General features: G+C 34.6%; 1 protein-coding gene across 2 annotated transcripts in view; it reads right to left on the bottom strand.

Moving 5' to 3' along the window:
- Window positions 1-20884, bottom strand: part of LOC123549849 (carbohydrate sulfotransferase 15-like) — a 182417-nt gene that overhangs the window by 141028 nt on the left and 20505 nt on the right. Inside the window, exon 3 of one of the 2 annotated variants that reach the window (XM_053544972.1) lies at window positions 10527-10616. The exons of the other annotated variant lie outside the window; for it this stretch is intronic. Coding sequence (XP_053400947.1) covers window positions 10527-10616 — 90 coding nt within the window. The remainder of the gene's footprint in view (window positions 1-10526; window positions 10617-20884) is intronic. 2 annotated transcript variants of the gene reach the window in all.

The following is a 20884-nucleotide window of genomic DNA, read 5'->3' as shown; positions in this document are numbered from 1 at the left end:
AGAAAACATAGAGGATTCAACTAATAATTGATCCCAATACCTTGATAAGGAGACTACTGCAGTTACCATGTCAAGGCGGATAAATTATTAAAAAGAATACTTTGGAAGTTCATACACTAAAGAAGAATTGCAGAATTTCAATATAGTTTCCAGCTATAGGGCCAGCACATAGGAATTTTACCTTAAAGGTAACTGAATGCCATAGACGATAGCATATATAGGCCGAGCATAGGGAAGCTGAGACAGAGACCCAGAGTTTGGTAATCTACTGAGATAGTAGGAGAGCTTATAGACGGTTCAGCATTATTGGCGAAATACAGCCAAGGCATCGGGGATATATATGGTGGTTAAATGCTACATATGATATCATATAGGCGCTGATCATCCAGAAGTCAGGGCAACAAAAAGACCAGACAAGTATAGAGTCTCCAGCCTTTAGGAGTTTGAGCTTATTATTTTTAACTGAAGATTGTTAGTTTGAAACATTTAGTGATTTGTCTGATCCCTGAAATTGTCTAGCTCATGATGGAAATCATTTACGAATCATTGATACACGAATCATTTAGGCAAAGTAGCCAGAGGAAAATTCTATATACGATATATTTGGTCTCACCAGCTCTACGTTTTAACAAAGGACATTCTACATCGCTTGTCAGCTAATCTAAGACATAGTCACGTTAGCGATTGGACCCAAACCATTGTTCAAGATACCTAAGGCGTAGGGACTTCCCTGGGTCACATAACCAGTATCCTGACAAATATATATACTCTAATCAAGAACTCTTGTAAGACAGAATAATATGGACAATGTTTTTTCTGTGGGTTGTGTCATGGATGTTCTCCGGACCGTTTAGACGGGGGCAGACCCAATCATCCGGGACGGTTTACAAGTTGTGATGCATTTCACGGGAATCATACTGGGTTAATTCTGTCTGTTCAAAATGTAAGACATATTCTGTTTTATTCTGATTTGACCTGTCTTTGATAGGTCAGGTAATGTTTTGCGCTATTGTATTGTGTTTCATGTTTTGATCTGCTTACCTTTAATTTAAAACGCTATGTATCTTACAACCGTGATGCAATTTTAATTTTTTTCTATAAATGTTCAATTGCCACTTTTATTGAACGTTATATAAATGCTTTTATGTAAAGCACTTTAGAACGTGCTTTTATATGAAAAGAGTGCTATATAAATGTGGTATATAATAATAATAGTAGTAATAATAATAATTTCATGGGCTAGCTGACCTAGAATTTTTTTTATACCCGTGAACGTGTCTCGAAGTTGATAAGAAACGTTTACTCGGAACTATATACTTATTCAGATGAGGGGCTACCTTCTATTTTTGTTTTGATTATTATAGAGAGGATTAGGCCACACTAGACACCGGCGGTCGACATTCGGGGAACTCAAGGTGAGAGTTGCGTTTCGGTGACCCTATGCCCTTCTATTAGTTTTGAATTTTGATTACAATTGCAGAGTGTGACGATCTAAGGGGGACCAGTATTGTTTATTCGTGGATCTGAGGATTTTTTCGGAATTCATTTTCCACTTTTGTTAGTTTCAATGCCCTCTGCGTTACCCTGGAATCTTTTGTGTCGGACCGGGTGACCGTTAATTTTTTTTTATTTTTTTTTTATTTAATCATATTTATTGCTCTTTGATATGAAGTTATTACAATTATAATTCAAACATACATAATCAAAGGGCAAAATGTTCGGACAACAAATTCTGACACCATTAGAGACAGTCGTTCCCTTATGCTATAGATAGGAAAGACGAACATAAAAAATAACATCATATAAACTCGAGCAATAATCAACTACATATGGCGGATATGCAAGTATTTTTAAGAAAAAATAAAGTAATGAAGATACAAACACTTTTTCATGATGAAAATAAAACGGAAAAATAAAATACAAAGAAAAAAAAACTTTGTGATGGCATGGGCCTCTCTGTCGGTCAGCGACTGTCACGAGATTTTAAACGTTTATATAGTTTTGAACATTGGGGAATAAATTTACTCAGATAATAGTAAGATCTTATTGATCTTGTTTGATCTGTTGTTAATACTATGTATTATTCACACCTTTTTTATGATAAACTTTTTCACTTTGTTGAATATCAGTAAAATTTCCTTTATTGTTAAAACTTCTTTACCAATAATAATGCGTTAGTACTCAGGGGATGATAGGGGTGTGTGGATGTAAATAATTGGTGTCTTTGATCTCGGAAACGATTACATTTAAAAACGAAATGCTCAGCATCTTCAATGCCAGAGCCACATTCACACTGAGCTGAATCACTTAAATGATTTTTTTAAAAGGTTACCATTTAAGCTACTCTATCTATTTCAAAATCTGGCTTGATGAACAGACAATGTCGTACACCAGATAAGTAAATCAAAGGAACATGTGGAGGTATAATTTTTTCTTTGAGACTTGTCTGATACGCGTTTAAAGTGGACGATTCTCGAATATTAATTTCTAGTTTGTTCCAAGCAGAAATAGCAGATGGTATAAATGATTTGGAAAATATTTGTGTTCTTCATTATTATTATCGTTTCTTACTATACATGGAGCAGTTTCTGAAACTTCATGTGGAAAGACAGTATTAAGGTAATCTGGTAAATGGACGTATTTTGCTTTATACATATCAATTAATTTTCAATCAATGGACGGTCTGATAATGATACCCGTCCTAGCAACCTTTTATACTGTAATTTTTCAATATTTTCCTTTTCGTATACGGTACAACTATTTTAAAGTACACCGGTATACTCTAATATAAGCAGCATATACGAAATGTTAATTTGTTTTAAAGTTTTCCTGTTTAATTTGAATTTTAACAATAACATTGATCTCAATATTTCTTAGGCAGATTTAGTTATATTTTAAGTATGTTCATGCCATGTACCGTCTTCACTTTATGTAAGACCAAGATGTTTATGTTGTTGAGTAAAATTTAACTGAACATAATCAAAAAACAAATTAGATTTAGGATTATTAGTAAAAGGGTTGTAAAAAACTTCTTTCTTGCAAGAGTTAAACCTAACTAACAACTGTTTTGCTCACTCTGTCATCCGTTTGAGGTCTTCATTGAGAGTTATTTCTATAAAGTTTAAGTTGGAACTAGTTATAGATAAGGAACTGTCCTCAGCAAAATGACGTGTTAAACTTTCAGGATTTGCAGCTATATCATTAACGTATATCAAGAATAAAAGAAGACCTAACACAGACCCTTGAGGGACGCCCTTGTGCCAAACTCCGTCGATTGTCGAACCATTTAGCGGGCCCGAGTCATGGTGTACTGAGGTCGCCTTTCAGACTTAAAACAGTTGTCAATTACACAGAATCAACGAAGATATAAAACATGTTGTACGATTTATGTATTACTCGCCATTCCCCATCATTTTGACAAATTTTGATATGTTTATTTTCTGAAAGTGGTGACGCGGTTTACCGAGTAGAGTCCCTTTGGTGATATTTAAATGCCGTGGACTCAGATAGCAATCATTTTAAATTTCAAATATTGACTTTTGCAAGAAAGAAACATAGTTTATTTCATTATTCATTAGCAAGTATTCTTGAAATGATCCCAAAAGGACCGCACAAGGATAGTAAAATATATCTAGATAAGCGGTGAAAAGAAAATCAAATCACTGCACTGAAAATATGGAAAATATGTGTCTCTTCGGAGAAAAATAAATACGACGAAAACATGCATTTTATTTCATCAAGATTTCTGTATATTTCACCAGTATGTATATAATTAATTCCAAAATGAAATAAGCACATAATTTAAATGAATCAAATTAAAATGACTAGTGTTACGTTGCTAGTGCAATAAGGGTTTCCATGTTGCTTTCAAAAGATAATTAAAAAAAAAAAAACTACTTGACACCTTATAAAGAGTGTCTGAAATCGGTTAGGTGAAAGAAGACGGCAATAAGCACTTGTAGAAGACATATGCCTTACATGTCGAGTTCAAGCCATCCTCTTTGTTGAATGATGTTTCATCACAGTATTGGTTTACACATGTCAGGTCTCTCTTTATTTTAAAACCGTTACTAAATTAGTAGAGGTTAGGTGCACCATAAACCCGTTTAGACTCCCCAGTGGTGGTTTTGCCATTGACCGTTCCAAGGCGGTGCCCCACTGTGTTCATGTATGTGTTTGTTTTTTTTCCTTTTGTGTTTTTCATTTTTGTGTGTGTGGTGTGCGAGGGTTGTTCTTTGAGGAGGCTGCGTTTTTGTAACGTGGCTTTCCCGATTGAATATTCTTCCTTGTTTTATTTCTAACGCAAACAGTTTTGCTGAATATTGTTTACGTTCATTTAAACAGTTTTGAATTGTTACTTTCTTAGAATTACATAAGCTAATAACATATCAGCATTTCAAGAAAAGTGTTTAATGCAACAATATATTTTGCACTTTGCAAAACCGCCTCGTTTTTAGTATTTTAGTTACAAAATACATTTTATATATCAAATTAACATCCTGCACCCATTTGTATAAACACTAGTTAAATAAACCTTGGTTAAAACAAACCAGCGGTTAAAATCAAGGTTAAGTTAACAAGTTGGTTAAGCATATGTATAAACGCAACTAACCCTGTTGTAAGTAACCAGATATGGTATATTTTAACCGTGGATTAAAATTACCAAATAATCCCACAATACAATACAATCGTGACGTAATCTTTGCGCACGACTGTTAGACAAACAAAAACAAAATTGCGTCAGACAAGCGGTATCGCAGCAAACAGTTTAGCCATCGCGAAACAGAGGACTTAAAAGAGATGATGAAAATCAAGCACGGGGAACATACAGCCAAACATTCAAATGGAGTTCCCAATCCCCAGACGAAGAAGAAAACGAACAGAATATGGGCTGAAATTACGGAGACAGTGAACGCGGTTGGAAACCGCCCGAGGACGGTGGCTCAAGTGAAGGAAAAATGGAGGAACATTGTAGCCTATTATAAGAATGAATGAATGAATAAATAAATACATAAATAAGTATATAAGTCAATCAATCAATCAATCAATCAATCAGTCAATCAACAAACCAACCAACAAACCAACCAACGAACCAACCAACTAATCAATCAATCAATCAATCAATCAATCAATCAATCAATCAACAGTCATTGTCGAAATTGGTTTGAAATTAAATGAATGTCTCTGTTTGGACCCATTCAAAGCAGTTAGTGTGATATTTTACGTTTGATATCGACCTCAAAATATATTCATCTGCTGAGTCTAAAATAGAAAATAAGTGGAAACTTCACAGGTCGCCCAACACGACAAGAACAAAAATGTAGCAGGCTCGGTTTAATTGAGCATATTCAAGGACGGTAGTGGAAATGCATGCTATCGTCCATGCCCTCTAGCCCCGGGTTGAGCAGAACTCAACATTTACACATGTTAAAAGTACAAAAAGCAATTTAGAGACATCCGCAGATGTATTCAAACGGCGGTGAACATGTAACCTTCAATGATACACGTGTTGAAGCGTGTAATTCTCTGGTCCCCAGATAAAGTAAAGGGTTTGCCCCAAACGAGAAAACAATTGGCAGAACCAAACAAACTGGAATTCAGAAAGGGGATCTGAAGTTATGGAGCCCGCGTCTCACAGGAACTGTCAAAAGACAAAATTAAACAGCAGGCACCATATCCAAGGGGTGATTATACAATACCCAAGACTATGAAAGCGGGAGTATTGGAACCACCCAGGCCGAAATGGTCATGTTGAGAAACTAAACAGTACTAATAACACGACATAAAAGTAGTGCTGAACGATCTGAGAAGATCAAAATGTAACAGCCCTGATTGAATGTACGGGGAGACATTTTACGGCCACCACACGGCACAAACAACGTTGCTGTGATAATAAAATAGAAAAAAGTGGAAACTTCACAGGTCGCCCAACACGACAAGAACGAAAATGTTGCAGGCTCGGTTTGATTGAGCCTGTTCATGGACGGTAGTGGAAATGCATGCTACCGTCCACGTCCTCTAGCCCCGGGTTAATTAGAACTCAACATTTACACATGTTAAAAGTACAAAAAGCAATCTAGAGACATCCGCAGATGTATTCAAACGGCGGTGAACATGGAACCTTCGATGATACACGTGTTGAGGCGTGTAATTCCATGAAGGGCGGCGTTTGGTCCCTAGATAAAGTAAAGGGTTTGCCCCAAACGAGAAAACAATGGGCAGAAATGTTCGGACTAGATATAGTAGATACCTACCGTTGTCTAAAGTTTCGTACAGCTAATTTCTATTTAAAAATCAAATGCGTCGAGTAAAGAAACATTGAAAAATGTTTGATTATTTTAAGATGAAGAAAGCCAAAGCTGATTACACAGCGGAACGGGTCAGCTTGGGCAAGACTAGGGGCGGACCTGCACTGCCACAATTGTCACAGACGTCGCTGGTTATTGTCAACTTTTTGAAGGAGAGTGCGTCATTCAGTGGCATACCTGGTGCTAATATTTGCGAAACAGTTTTTCCAAATGCAGTCAATGCAGTTTAGATTCATAACGTGTACCAATCTAACCCCATTAAAAAATCTGACATTTTTACTACAAAACCCATCACGACTTATTAATTGGATTAAAATACATGAAAATGCGTGTAAATAATTGTATTGTATGCCAGTAAATAGTACTTATTCAGCTATTAAATACATCATCTAGATCTATCATCAATTATTTACATTTATTAATGAACTACCATAGTTTCATACACTACCCGGCAATTTAAATTTTAAAGCATAATTTATATTCATACTTCCGAATTTATGAAAAGTTAATGTTCTTTTAAAATCTAAAACAGACACCTTGGCAGACTGCATGGACCCTTCGTCGACCGATGTTAGGAAATACATTTGATAGGAAGGTAAAACATTTAAAGAAAACAGAGTCAATAAACACTACTAACCTTTTACAAAAAGTCCTCATAAAGAATCCTATTACATTACATTCTGTTAATCAACATGTGAAGTACATAGAACTGTGTTAGTATACGAAGGTTTAATACATTTTTCAACACAGTGTAGTGCAGAACTGAGATAAAACATCCTCTCCAAAATTTTAAGAGATACGTTTGAATGTCGATAGCGGTTATTTCTCACGTAATATTTATAGGTAAAACAAGAATTTCATTTAGATATATCCAGATATATCTATATGCCAAAACAAAAAGCGAGATGGTGACGTAATACAGTGTCTCGGCTTTTCCCACAGTCACAGGGGGTTCTATAGGGGACAAACAGAATAGAATACAATAGTATGAAATTGTGTGTTTCTTTTTTTAGCTCGACTATTATATTTAATATATATATATATTTAAGCTGCGTTTTCTTATTATATCTTCCAATCATAAGGAAACTTGATATAAAAATAGAACAACATAAACTGTGTGCACGCTATATATACTGATCAGCAAAATAAACTATCCAGATGCAAAACAGGAATATTTTATATTTTTAATAAAAAAATAACTTAAGTTAATACATTTGACTTGTTTTCTTCATTCCACATTACAATTGAAAAACTTAACGTGTAAAATTTTAAAGAGTAGATTAACCGCGAAGTCAGTAATCCCATTGCAGCTGTTTCGCACGAAATTCACACACGCTTATGTTTGGGAAATTTTATTGTCCTTGGAAACATTTATGATTTACTTACTTGGAAAAGACGGCATAAAGTAGAAACTTCTTTTTTCGGTTGCATAGCACGACTGATTCAAATTCAGCCAGGGTGTGGGGTGTTAAAATGCACCTGGCGCGCAGGAGATAGAGCCAGAATTTTGTGCAAAACGGTCATTGTAGGTCTACTGACTTATTATGACTGATCTGCTAAATCTAATGCATGATTAGGTCTTCAAGTGCGATGTGGAAAAAAAGAAAACAAGTCAAAACTATAAATATAAGTTGTTTTATTTATCAACAAATAACCCAGCTAATAGAGTTATTCATCTGGGTAGTTTCTTTTGCTTTTCAGTATATGGTCTGCACTGTTGTAAATATTTAATTTAAAATTCCTTTGAACTATAAATGGTATTGTCTGAACTACAAATTGGAGAAGCCCGTGTTATAAATTTAGCAAGAGAAGGGTTAAAAATAATGTCATAGTTAAAAATTATTCTGAAGGAGGTTTAAAAATGATTAATGTTACTGCTTTTATATTGGCATTAAAAACAACGTGGTTAAGACGAATAACAGGCGACGCATGTTGGATAAGCATTATTGACGAAAAAACTGAAATGCAGAAATTATTTCATTGTGGAAAACATTATATTGATAAGCTAGTAAAAGAAACATGTTTTAGAAAGACACTTTTACCGCCTTTTCTACACTTATCGGAGCAATTCCTTTTGATACAAACTCCATTGGAAAACTTCCATTATTTTATAACAATCATTTGTTAATAGGTACAAAAAGTGTTTTTCTAAAATCATGGTTTAACGCTGGTGTACATTACATAGAAGATTTTTTGAACAGTGATGGTTCCCTTTTATCAGTAGAAGAATTCAAAATGCAACCTTCGAACAAATTACCTAGCTTTTCAGGGAATGCAAAATACAAATAAACACTGTTTAAAAAATATGGTTTTACTGTAAATAACATAAGTGCTAGCTATGGACCAAAGTTACCACCATACATTAGATTTATAATAAAACATAACAATGCGAACAAATCAAAGCCAACGAGTCAAGAAAAATGGATAGAAAAGTTAAATGTGGACTTTGACGAAAACGAATGGAAATATATCTATGAATTACCTTTTAAAATCACGAAAAAACAAAGGTACAGTGGTTTCAAATTCGAATTCTAGGAACAAATGATCTGTTGTACAAGATGAAATATAAAGATTGTACGTTGTTCTCTTTTTGCAAACAGGCAAACGAAACAATCGAACACTTATTCTGGAGATGTGACACAACAAAAAATCTTGTAAATCAGCTATCGAAACTAACAACTCACACATGTTTTTCCTTGAATGAAAATATAATGATTTTTGGGTACAGCAAAAATGACGAATCGTCATCAGCTAAAAACCTAGTATTATTTTTTTTCAAAATGTACATTTATCAATGCAAAATACTTAATTCGTCACCTACAGTAATAGGAGCCAAAAATTACATATACTTCAATTCTAATATTGAAAAAGAAACGGCAACACTAAATAAAACAAGAGCTGTCTCCATAGGATGACACATGCCCCCGATTGCACTTCGAATGAATAGTTATGGCCGATGTTAGAGTTTAGGACCTTTGATCTACGGACCTGGGTCTTGCGCGCGACACGTCGTCTTACTGTGGTATACATTCATGCACAATAATTTTAAAATCCATGCATGAATGACAAAGATATGGACCGGACACGCCATCAATGAACTATCATGAAATATGACCTTTAACGTCTAAGTGTGACCTTGACCTTTGAGCTACGGACCTGGGTCTTGCGTGCGACACGTCGTCTTACTGTGGTACACATTCAGGCCAAGTTATTTGAAAATCCATCCATGGATGACAAAGATATGGACCAGACACGAATGCACTATCATGAAAAATGACCTTTAACGTCTAAGTGTGATCTTGACCTTTGAGCTACGGACCTGGGTCTTGCGCGCGACACGTCGTCTTTCTGTGGTACATATTCGTGCCAAGTTATTTGAAAATCTATCCATGGACGACAAAGATATGGACCGGACACGAAAATTGCGGACAGACTGACAGAATGACAGACTGACAGACGGTTCAAAAACTATATGCCTCCCTTCGGGGGCATAAATATCAAAAATTTTAAAAACACTTGGACATCTATGAAAAATCTTTTGCCGTAGCTGCGCTGATTAAGACTGAAAGAAAAAGTAAACTAACCTCCAATATAACAAAAAATTCATATAAGAGGTGTTTTTTATTTTAGGTTTTCTAAATATCTTTTTTCTATTCCATACAGCCAAATTTATTGATGTAAAAGAAAAAAAAGATATTATGTAGCCCTGTAAAAGTAAAAGGAACAGAGGGAACCAGATTAACCCCTATGATGTTAGACACGATTAGATCTGCCTATGGGACCATTGTAGATCATGATTAACCTGTACATATGTGCAGTCTGACCGAGATCTGCATTTTTCACCATCCAGTTAGTATTTTGATGGGTAATCACCCTTTCAAAAAGTTAATGGGCCTCTCTAAATTGGAAGATGGACAAGTTCGTTACATAAATTTTGCTGGGTAGGGGCTAATATATAAACAGAGATAAAGCAGACAAGTGTGAGAGTTTTTATTTTATTTTTTTATTTTTATTATTTTACAAAAACATATCTTTAAGAAAAGAAATTAACTAAGTGTTTTTTGAATGTTTAAAATTTTTTTTCTATCATAATAGGAAAAAAGCAAATTGGGCTATGTTGCTTTTCTATTCAAGCAAGTATAAAACCCCTATTGCAAAAATGTATTTGCACATAACATGTACCTATTATTCTTATAATGTTATGATATGTTATAATACCTTGTAATCTGTATGACTACTAGGGGATGTACTTCGACTCTTACTAGTCATTTGACGAGGCAAATAAATGGGGACACCTTTCAGTAGGGCCTGAAAAAAAGAGAAGGGTTAAAATAGCGGATGCCATTTTTATATAATAATATGAGGAAAATGAGGTATAAATCTTGAGGATGGAATATTTATTTTCAATACATGAGTACATATAATTTATTTTCTTTTACATTAAAAATAGATTTTTTTTTAGTTTCCCTGGGGACTGAGGACATATTTTTACCATTTTCGTGTACAGGTGTTTATCATCTTAGACGTACAGACATGAGCCGTTTAAGCTGTCTTTTTTTTCACTCACTCATTATAACGGGTCATTTTCGGCTTTAGGGTCTTTTTTGCCTATTATCTGGTCTTAGACGCATAGACTGAATCTATTTTTTTACATCATTCAGTTGACGAGACAGAAAAGGAATTCAGTGAGGATGATATGACGGTCAGAGTCCCTTCTACAAGTGGAAAAGGCGCTGAAAAGTTGAATCAGTCTGGTAATCTAATTAAAAGCATGACTACTTTCTTTGCTTACATCAAGATCAATGATTTAAAGAAATACTTAAAGATTAACGCTATTGCTTTATTACATATTAATAAATAATGTAGTATTTTGATTTGTTTGTAAGATAATAATTCAAAAAGTGTTTTTGTTAATTAGTTATAAATTTTATAACCATGATTAACGTAAACCGACATTATATTTTGTACTATTTGACTTTCCTGTAGGGCTTTCAGGTGGAGGATATGCAGAAGGTAAAATACTAAGGCAGCCGAAGTCCAAAGGTACTAACAAAACTGTAAAGTGAATTATGTCCGAAAATTACACACACTTCCTTTTATTGAAACATAAACACACAACTTACAAAACAAGAGGAGAATGATGGCCCAATTTCGCTTACCTGAGTGTAATCAGTCTTGAATAATCTTGGAACATGACTACTAGGCCGTTCTACAAACCAAATAAAGATTGTCTTATAAATCTCCATGTGAAATGCTACAGTATTTTTTATTTATTTATTTAAGGACAAAATTCTTTATTTCAACGGGAACATTGTGTTTCAAAAACAATTCTTGTTGCATTTGTTCTTCTTGTAATGCGTGAATGCATATTGGTTAACGTAAATTTGATTGGGGCATTTGTTTCTTTGTCAAGCCTGATTACTGTCATTTTTATTTCAGCAAACCAAAGATGCTCAAGGAGCTATAGATGGAATACTATCAGCAAGCAATAGCTGGCCAAAACGTCCAGACAGAGTGTTCTGTTGAGATGGCAAAGCTTGCAGACGTTTCAATTCCTAAATTCTAGTCTAGCTTATTTATATTTTTAGCTAGACTTTTTATGTTCTCAACATTTATATGTATTTTAAATGTTCCTTATACATATCTAAACTTATCAGATGCGTTTAACACTTAAAACATCTTGTTCCTTTTCCAACTTCAATCCCTGTTATAGAGCAAATTAATTATTTAATATGAAATGAATACCTTAATATAGTACCAGAGTCTTGAAATTACTGTTTCTTTTTAAACTAAACAGAAGGAAAGAACAAGGAATAATTTTACTATACATTTATTCACTATTATAGTATTTCCAGGGGTATTCTATAAAATATCAATCAGTCCGACAACATATCTGTATAACGAGCAGTTCCCTCGTACCATATCTAAAAAAAAAAGGTTTACATACATTATAATTCAAAGAGATAAAATTAATGATGTGCAGACTGATCTTCATCTACACTGGTCGCAAAGGCAACAAGGCAGTCTGAAAAACTGCTATATTTGCCGCTATTGTCATGGATAGTGAAAGCGTTTATGGTATTGGGTATAACCATTAAACACTCGAGTTGTGGTCTTGACCTTAAGCTGGCAAGGGTGAATTATGAATTCTGCAAATTGTCTTGATAAATGGAATATTAAAGCCTAGTCATATTAAAATCCTTCAAGGGGTTAAGGAGATATAGAGCAGACATAAAATGGAACGCTTAAACCTTTGACTTTTAGTTGTGTCCTTGAGCCAACAAGGCTGACTCATAAGTTATGCACATTGTCTTCATGGTGTGATTAATTGACCCAAGCTTCATAAAAATCATCAAGGGGTTTAGGAGATACAGGGCGGACACAAAATGGAAGACTCAAATATTAAACCTTAAGTTGTGACCTTGGCCTTATGCCAACATGGCTGACTCGTAAGTTTTGTACATTGTCTTGATGCGGTGATCATTTGACCTAAGTTTCATGATTTTCCTGCAAGGGGATTGATATATTAAAAGCGGACACAAAATGGAAGGTTCAAAGCTTTGACTTTCAAGTTCTAATAATGATCTTGAGTCGACATGGCTGACTAAAATGTTCTGCACATTGTTTTGATGAAGTGATTATTTGACCTAAATTTCATGATTATCCTTCAAGGGGTGTATGAGATACAGAAAGGATACAAAATGTTATTGACGGAATGACGGGCGAGACTATTTCTATACCCCCACCACTCATGACAGGTGGCGAGGTATTAAAGACCTTCGACTGAAAGATCTCAACCAATACAGTTCAATTTAGGTCTAAATCTTAGCCACGTGTCTACGGCGTTTTATTCCAGTGATGCAGCAATACAACGTTGGGCATTGTACTCACTGCTACAAGTACACCGTCGTTTATATGACTGAAAAATTGTTGAAAAAGACGTTAAACCCGAACACACGCACAAACTCACAAATCTTAGTTAAGGACACTTGAATGATAAACAAGGCTATAGAAGAAACCGTAAGATATTTGGTGTGTAGTATCCTGGTCAAGTACTAAGATTATTCAAATTATGCCTCATTGCCAAAAGGTCAAAACTGACCCCGCCACCCAAGGGTCACTTCACATACAGACCTTCTTTAATAACAACAATAAAATTTAAGATTTAAACTTTTAATCTATCTGAATCATTCTTCTTATTTTTGATATAGGTCGATACATTTACATTAGTTGATGTGTGACTGTGTGACAGTAATAAATTTGTTCTTTTTTCTGTACTTGATATAAACTAATTTACCATCTGTTAAAGTATGTGTCTGTAATGTGAGATCTGACACCTCTTCCATCCATCGGCCCGTCATATCTATCTTGTTGAGGCTGATCATCTTCACTGTCAGCAGCATCTTGAGGCTCATTCCATAAGATTGACAGATTGTGTAAAACTGCGCATGCGACTATTACCTTACTGGCCTTTAGAGGTTCCATGAGAATCTGCAAAAATATTTACGTATTTCATTGTTTTGATAAAATACAAATGAGTCGCGCCATGTGAAAACCAACATAATGCGTTTGCGACTAGCATGGATCCACACCAGCCTACACATACGTGCAGTCTTGTCAAGATCCATGCTGTTCGACTTCAGAGCCTATAACAATTAGAAAAACTGTTAGCGAACGCATGGATCCTGACCAGACTGCGCGGATGCGCAGGCTGGTCTGGATCTATGCTGGTCGCAAAGTCACTATTTTGATTTTCTCATGGCGCGGCTCAAATTGAGAAATCAGTCTTTTATTTAAAGGATTCTAAAATAAACATTTAACACATAAGTGTAACGGTGAAGAACATAATCAGACTACATAAGCGTGCAAACTAATGGTCTACCTTTGTTGATTAGTGGAAATTAATGTGATTAGTGGAAATAAATGGCAAATTTTGTATTAAACTTCAAAAGAAGTAATTCTGAGACTACCTAAAGTTTATCTACCAGTTCATAACAACATTTTTTTAAAATAGGGCTACCGGTAATTATCACTTTTTTATTAATTTACCTTCAAGAAAATAGCAAAGACTACATGTTCATTTAAAAATTATTTTGCAAACTAGAAATACGAACAATTTATACCTCTGAATGTAATACATAGAACTTTTGTTTCCACATTCCAAATACTATTTCTATCAGATTTCTGGTAGCAATGTGTGACATGTTATATCTTTCCTCCTTGGCATTTGCTTCAATAGTTGTAAAAAGTAAAGATCTTTTTTTCGGCGAACGCCGTCAAAGAACGAATTCGTTACCTATGCCACGTGACTTCAGTTTGCAAATCAAACTACTTGATAACGCATTATAGATAATTTATCAAAATGGAAGATTTATGCAACACTGCCTGATTGGACGAGAGTGTCAATTTCTTTCACTCTGTTGATTGTGCTATGCTAAGTGAAATGTAGACAAAGCGTGTATCCTAATCGACGCTGTTCACAGTTTTAAAGCTAACTTTGGCTCAGTATATTTAGCAAGAATATTGATATATCTCAAAATGATAAGTAAGTTTAATAAATATGATAAAAACCTGTTCAAATACCAACATATATCAAATTATAGAAAGAGCTGAAAACGGTCTGCGTATCACATGAATAAGGGTGTGATAAGAGTCCATTATGTAGAGAAGTACTTTTTAAAAGATTTTCCTTGTTACAATTGTCGTCTGTATATGAAATGATTTCTTGCTTTTGTGACTTATTCAGATAGCATATTAAAATGAGTACTTGTTTGCTTTGATATATTTGTTATAAATTATTTAACTGATTTATTATATATGAATATTTTTCTTTAGTATGGTATGCAAATATTGAACTCAGTTGAAATCTGTTTGATTTTGTATATGCTATATAATGACTGAATCTCATTACACTGAAAAAGAGGTACGCTGTATACAGTTCATCTCTCTGATATGACTACGGTCAAACTTATGATTATGAAACAGAAATATTGAAATAATTACAATTGTATGTTTTGCTTGACCTTCACTTTTTTATAGGTGTGACGTCATTGTCCAAAGATTCATGAATAGCGAATATGCATCTGTTAAAGCGGGATCAGTTGGCCTATTTTAGAAATAAATAAAAATAATAAATAAAAAAAATGTTTTAATTGATTTTTTCTCATGTATTCTAATCAAACTTGATTTGTAGCATCTTTATTAGGCCCGCAGCCAACTTTGTTCAGCTGGGACATTTGACCCCTTTTAGGGGCTGCTAGAGCTAAAACTAGAAATGCCTTTATACAGCGTCTCATGAACAGCTTGGTGGATCTTTGTCATACTTGGTCTGGAGCATCATTATAAGGTCCTCTTCCAAATTTATTTATATAGGAACTTGGGCCCTATTAGGGACAACTATAGCTAAAAGTACATATGCCTTTCTTCGCATTAACCACTAAAATGTAATGGATTTTTATCAAACTCGATGTGTAACAATATCGTAAGGTCTCCTGCTATTTTGTTACAACTGGGGATAGGGACCAATTTAGCTAAAAATATAAACACGTTTAATGACCTCTTCTCATGAACCGCTTCATGAATCTTCATCAAACTACTGCTGTAATTATTCGTCTAAGGATAAACGAAACAAAATTGCAACCCTACGAAACCTTGCGAAAAATTAAAAGAGAACCATTTAAATTTTTAAAGTGCGGTGTTTAGTTTTGCAATTTGAAAAATGTTAGATGAAAGATGAATGTTAGATGAAAAATTCATAAACTTCTTTCCTTTTTACAATTCGCCGACCATCATTTTTAAAAATATTTCTTGTTGATTATGAAATGACAAATTTGGGATGTTTATATGAATTACAATGAAATTCATGTTAAAACAAGGTAGCATGTATTTCCACTACCGTCCATGAACAGGCTCAATCAAACCGAGCCTGCAACATTTTCGTTTTTGTCGTGTTGGGCGACCTGTGAAGTTTCCACTTTTTCTATTTTAAAACTACCCCTCAAATAATTGAGGAAAGTAGCAGTTTAAAGATTTAAAGTTAAAGTACAATTTAAACTTTGACATTAACCTTATGCAATTTTCTTGAACCTTATAGTCTAATGCAGTAACTCTAATGCAATATAATTAAACCTTAAACTTATACACTTATGCCAAAGTAGCACTAGTAACGTTTCAAGAGATATTGGTAGAATTAATTTAATGTAATAATTGTAGTTTGCTGGCCAGTTAGATTTGTAATTGTCATAAGCGTTGGTCTGGACACTTCCTCCCTTGCAACCCTATCCGAATAAAAACAGGCCTGTGAAGTAGTGTTATATATAAAATACTGAATTAGGCTGAGAAACCATGTCAAATGTAACAATTTTACTTAGGGCCAGCAAAAACAAAAGTCTAGCTTTGAGGTTTATCATACATAAGAAGAAAGTTCTAGGCAAATCAAATTTAAATCCATAAAATAATAAAGATTAACGCTGAATAAGTTCATTTATTTTTTAAATGTCCACAGTAACTGACCTGGATTTGTATAAGGTGTAAGAAGAAATGGTCTACATGGGTAGCCGCTATCCCCTAAAAGTGCACCTTTTGCAAAATCTGGAAAAGTATTTTGTAAATAATCTGAATTCGTACAGTATGAAAATTGGTCATTGTTTTCAAACAATGGGAGAATATGGATGATAAATTTAAAAAAAAATGAATGAACAGTTAAAGATCAAACCCACAAAGTCATTAAATTAACATTATTATAACAGAAGAGTTTTGATTATGAGTTATCGCTGCTGTAGCTGATATACTCATAAATGCATAATTAATTAATCAATTAAATAAAAATGAGATTTGTCAGGTAAAAATTATGTATAAAAATAACATATAGAGCTCGTTACAAATACATTTTTATGTGATTGATTGTATTTAATCGCTTTAAATTAAGCAAATCAATTTTCTTATAATATCATAATTGCCTAATGTAGTTGTGATGTTATCATTATCAATTTGTATTAATATCGTTTTGAAAACATTGTGAGCAACCTTGATGGTTTCCTTCTAGATGTTGACAAAGGCTAGAGTATCTGAAAACATGACCATCATGGCATGATCCTGGCCAGCAAGCATTAATGTTGGTGAACCTCCCTACAAATAAATTTAGTAATATTTAGATCTATTAAATAAACAATTGACAGAGGGCTAAGTTTTACATAGGCCTGGGCTGTTTTCAAATAAATACTACAAGATAAGAAAACGACGACTAAGTAGATCTATACTGTATGTCTTACTTTATTATTCAACATTTATAAATCTTAGAAGTGTAACATAAATTTTATTTTCTCACCACCCATATGGAGCCCCAAAGTTAAAAAGTTCTTGTTGACAATGACATCAGTAATGCTGTTTAACTTGTAACTTTACACATGTGGATCTGCATATACAGTACACACAAGAGACTGTTTCTAATAGTGTTTAAATAACTTCAAAGGATCTTTGTGATATTACTAGAGTAAGATTGTTTACACTAGTATTATAAAAGAAAATAAACACCTTTGCTGCCACACGTAGCTTCTACATTTATTGAATGTTGTCGCTTTCTGTTAACATACGCTGGTTCGTCCGGCTGACCAGGTGCGATGATCTTGACGTGTGTGCCATCTATACACCCGATAACACAGGGAAAACAACGTAAAGCGGAAACCCAATTCTTTGTTGCCCGTAATTCAACGTTTGTTTTTGGAAATCGGATAGCCCTGTCCTTCAAGTCAAATAATGCGTCCGTAACGTCCGTCACTATCCGTGATACGGTTGCCACGTCAACTCCAAACGTATCACCGATGACCTGTAAGACATTGCCGAACGCATAAAAGTGTTGGGCAATCATAACCTGTTGACGTGGTGTCAGGGGTCGGTTCCGTCGAGTCCGCCGTTCCAGTCCGTGTTGTAACAGCCGTACAAGGCTGTCAATGTTGTCCGACGGCAACCTGTAGCTTTATCTGTAGCTCAGGTATATACGGTCCCGTATATATCTAATATACGAATATCATATAAAAGGTATCTTTCCTGAAAGTATGATCAAAACCTACGCCTTAAATATACTATTGGACCTTGACAATCCCTAACTTTGAATACTGACATAAACTGTTGAAACGTATTGATGCTTAGTATGAATGAACTGATCCATGTGAGGAAAACATGAATGTCCAATTAAAGAATACGGGTTTCCCGTATATGGAATGTTCCATATACGGGAAAAATGTTTCCGTATACGCCCGTATATTAGGAGTATACGGAATGCGTACACTCCCGTATACAGAACCATTTTCCGCAGTGGTAAGCTGTCGGTCAATTCGTCGAAACTCTCGCGGTTGTCTTTGGTTGGTGTTAAAGATGTCGGCCGTTTTGAACTTGGTAACCTGTCTGGTAACCCACTTACCATGGTTCCTGAGGTGGGTAAAGTTAACCACGAAAAATAACCGGTTATATTTACCTATAGATTTCATACAAATGCTTACCATGTTTTAACCACGCTTTTAACCAGTGGTTAAATTTAACCACTGGTTAAATTGTTTATACACATGGGTGCAGGCTGTTAATCTACTAAGCAATCGCTGATACCCTGAATGATACAGACGGATTGCTTTCTTTTCTCTAGTATACAATGTTAGTATCACCTTTGTCATATTCCCGTATCATACGCAATGTCTTCGTGTTGTGTTCACATGCATGCGAGGACAAAAATTAATGATGCCAATTAAATGTGTATCTTACTGCTGGCTTAATGAATGGCTGATTGTAGACACACTGTTCCTTGCAAATGTTATATATTTCGTAACTAAAGAATACCTGTCATTGCTTTAAGTATTAAATCATTCGTAAATAGGCGAGCGTAATTTTAACGTACTTATATAAACGAAAGGGAATCGCTTTTTCAGAGACGTTGTTTGTATGTTCTATTACATTGTGAGCATAACTATGAACAGTACATCTTTTGTTACACATCTGCGGATTCACGATTTCTGCTATGTTTGTGGATGGGCAACACAGTGCAAGCATAAATTTAGTAAATCAATTTAAAAATAACTTTTCCAAAAATACCTGATACCCGAGGAAAGTAAACATATTGATACAGTATAAGAAATGGAAATTGGGAAACGGAATAAAGGTTAATAGTTTACTTAGTTATGGTACTCCTGTGATATTTCTGCCAATGTTGTTCAGATGTACTTTTTATTATAAGAGGGTCTTGATGACATCGATCGTTCACCCGAGTAATATGAGCTACATGAGCTACATGTTTCAAATGTCAAACTGACGAAGAAATATTAAGAAAGTCAGTAGGTCACATTCATGGTCAGTGAAATTCAGTTTTACGATTTGTGTGCAAAACTGTGTATGTCATCTAAATTTCAATGCTGTATCTTAAAAGAAACAAGAAAGTATGTCAGTAGGTCAAGGTCACAGTCAAGTGACATCATATTTCATGGGGCCATCAGGTAATTATAATTAATCAGTCTTGGAAATAGGATCAGATGATTTTTAAGTATTTGTCCTATATAACTTACATAATAACTAAGTGACCCATAGGTAAGGGACTCTTTTAACCCCAGGGTCATAATTTGAACAATTCTGGTAGAGGAATACTGGACAATGCATCATACTAACTATCTAAAGCCTAGGTCGTATGGTTTCAGACAAGACGATTTTAAAGCTTTCTCTTACATAAGTCGATATAAAACTTTGGACACCTCAGGGAAGGGCCTTCTTTCACCCAAGGGGTACAATTTGAACAATTTTGGTTGAGGACCATAAGACAATTCTACAAACCAAATATCAAAGGTCTAAGTGTTGTGGTTTCAGACAAGAAGATTTTTTAACTTTTTTTCCTATATGTCAATGTAAAAATTGGGACCCCCGGAGCGAGGCCAAATTAGACACTAGGGGGATAATTTCAACAATGTTGGTAGAGGTCTACTAGATGATGCTAAATACCAAATATCAAAACCCTAGGCCATGAGGTTTTGTACAAGAAGATTTTCATTTTTTTCCAAATATAAGTCTGTATAAACCATGTGACCACCAGGGCGGAGTCATATTTTGACCTCAGAGGAATAATATGAACAGTCTTTGTAGAGGACCACTAAATGATGTTACATGTCAAATATCACAACCCTACGCCTTGTCGTTTTGTACATGAAGATTTTCAATGTTTTCCTTATGAAAATCTACAAAAAACATGTGAACACTCGGGCGGGGTCATATTTAATTCTAGGGAGATAATTTGAACAACCTTGGTAGAGGTCTACTAGATGATGCTACATACCAAATATCAAAGCCCTAGGCCATGTGGTTTTGTACAAGAAGTTTTTCTATATATAAATCTAAATAAACCATGTGACCCCCGGGGCGGGGCCATATTTGACCCTGGGGAAATAATTTGAACAAATTTGATAGAGGACCACTAGATTATGCTACACACCAGATATCAAAGCCCTAGGCTATGTGGTTTTGGACAAGAATACTTTTAAAGTTTTTCCTTTTGGTTGCCATGACAACCAGAGTTCTGCATAGAATTCAACTTTTTTAATAGATTT

Source organism: Mercenaria mercenaria, chromosome 6, assembly GCF_021730395.1.
Source record: "Mercenaria mercenaria strain notata chromosome 6, MADL_Memer_1, whole genome shotgun sequence".
In the NCBI taxonomy this organism is placed as follows: Eukaryota; Metazoa; Mollusca; class Bivalvia; order Venerida; family Veneridae; genus Mercenaria; species Mercenaria mercenaria.
Note: the sequence above shows the minus strand (reverse complement) of the source record. Positions and strands in the feature narration are given on the sequence as shown.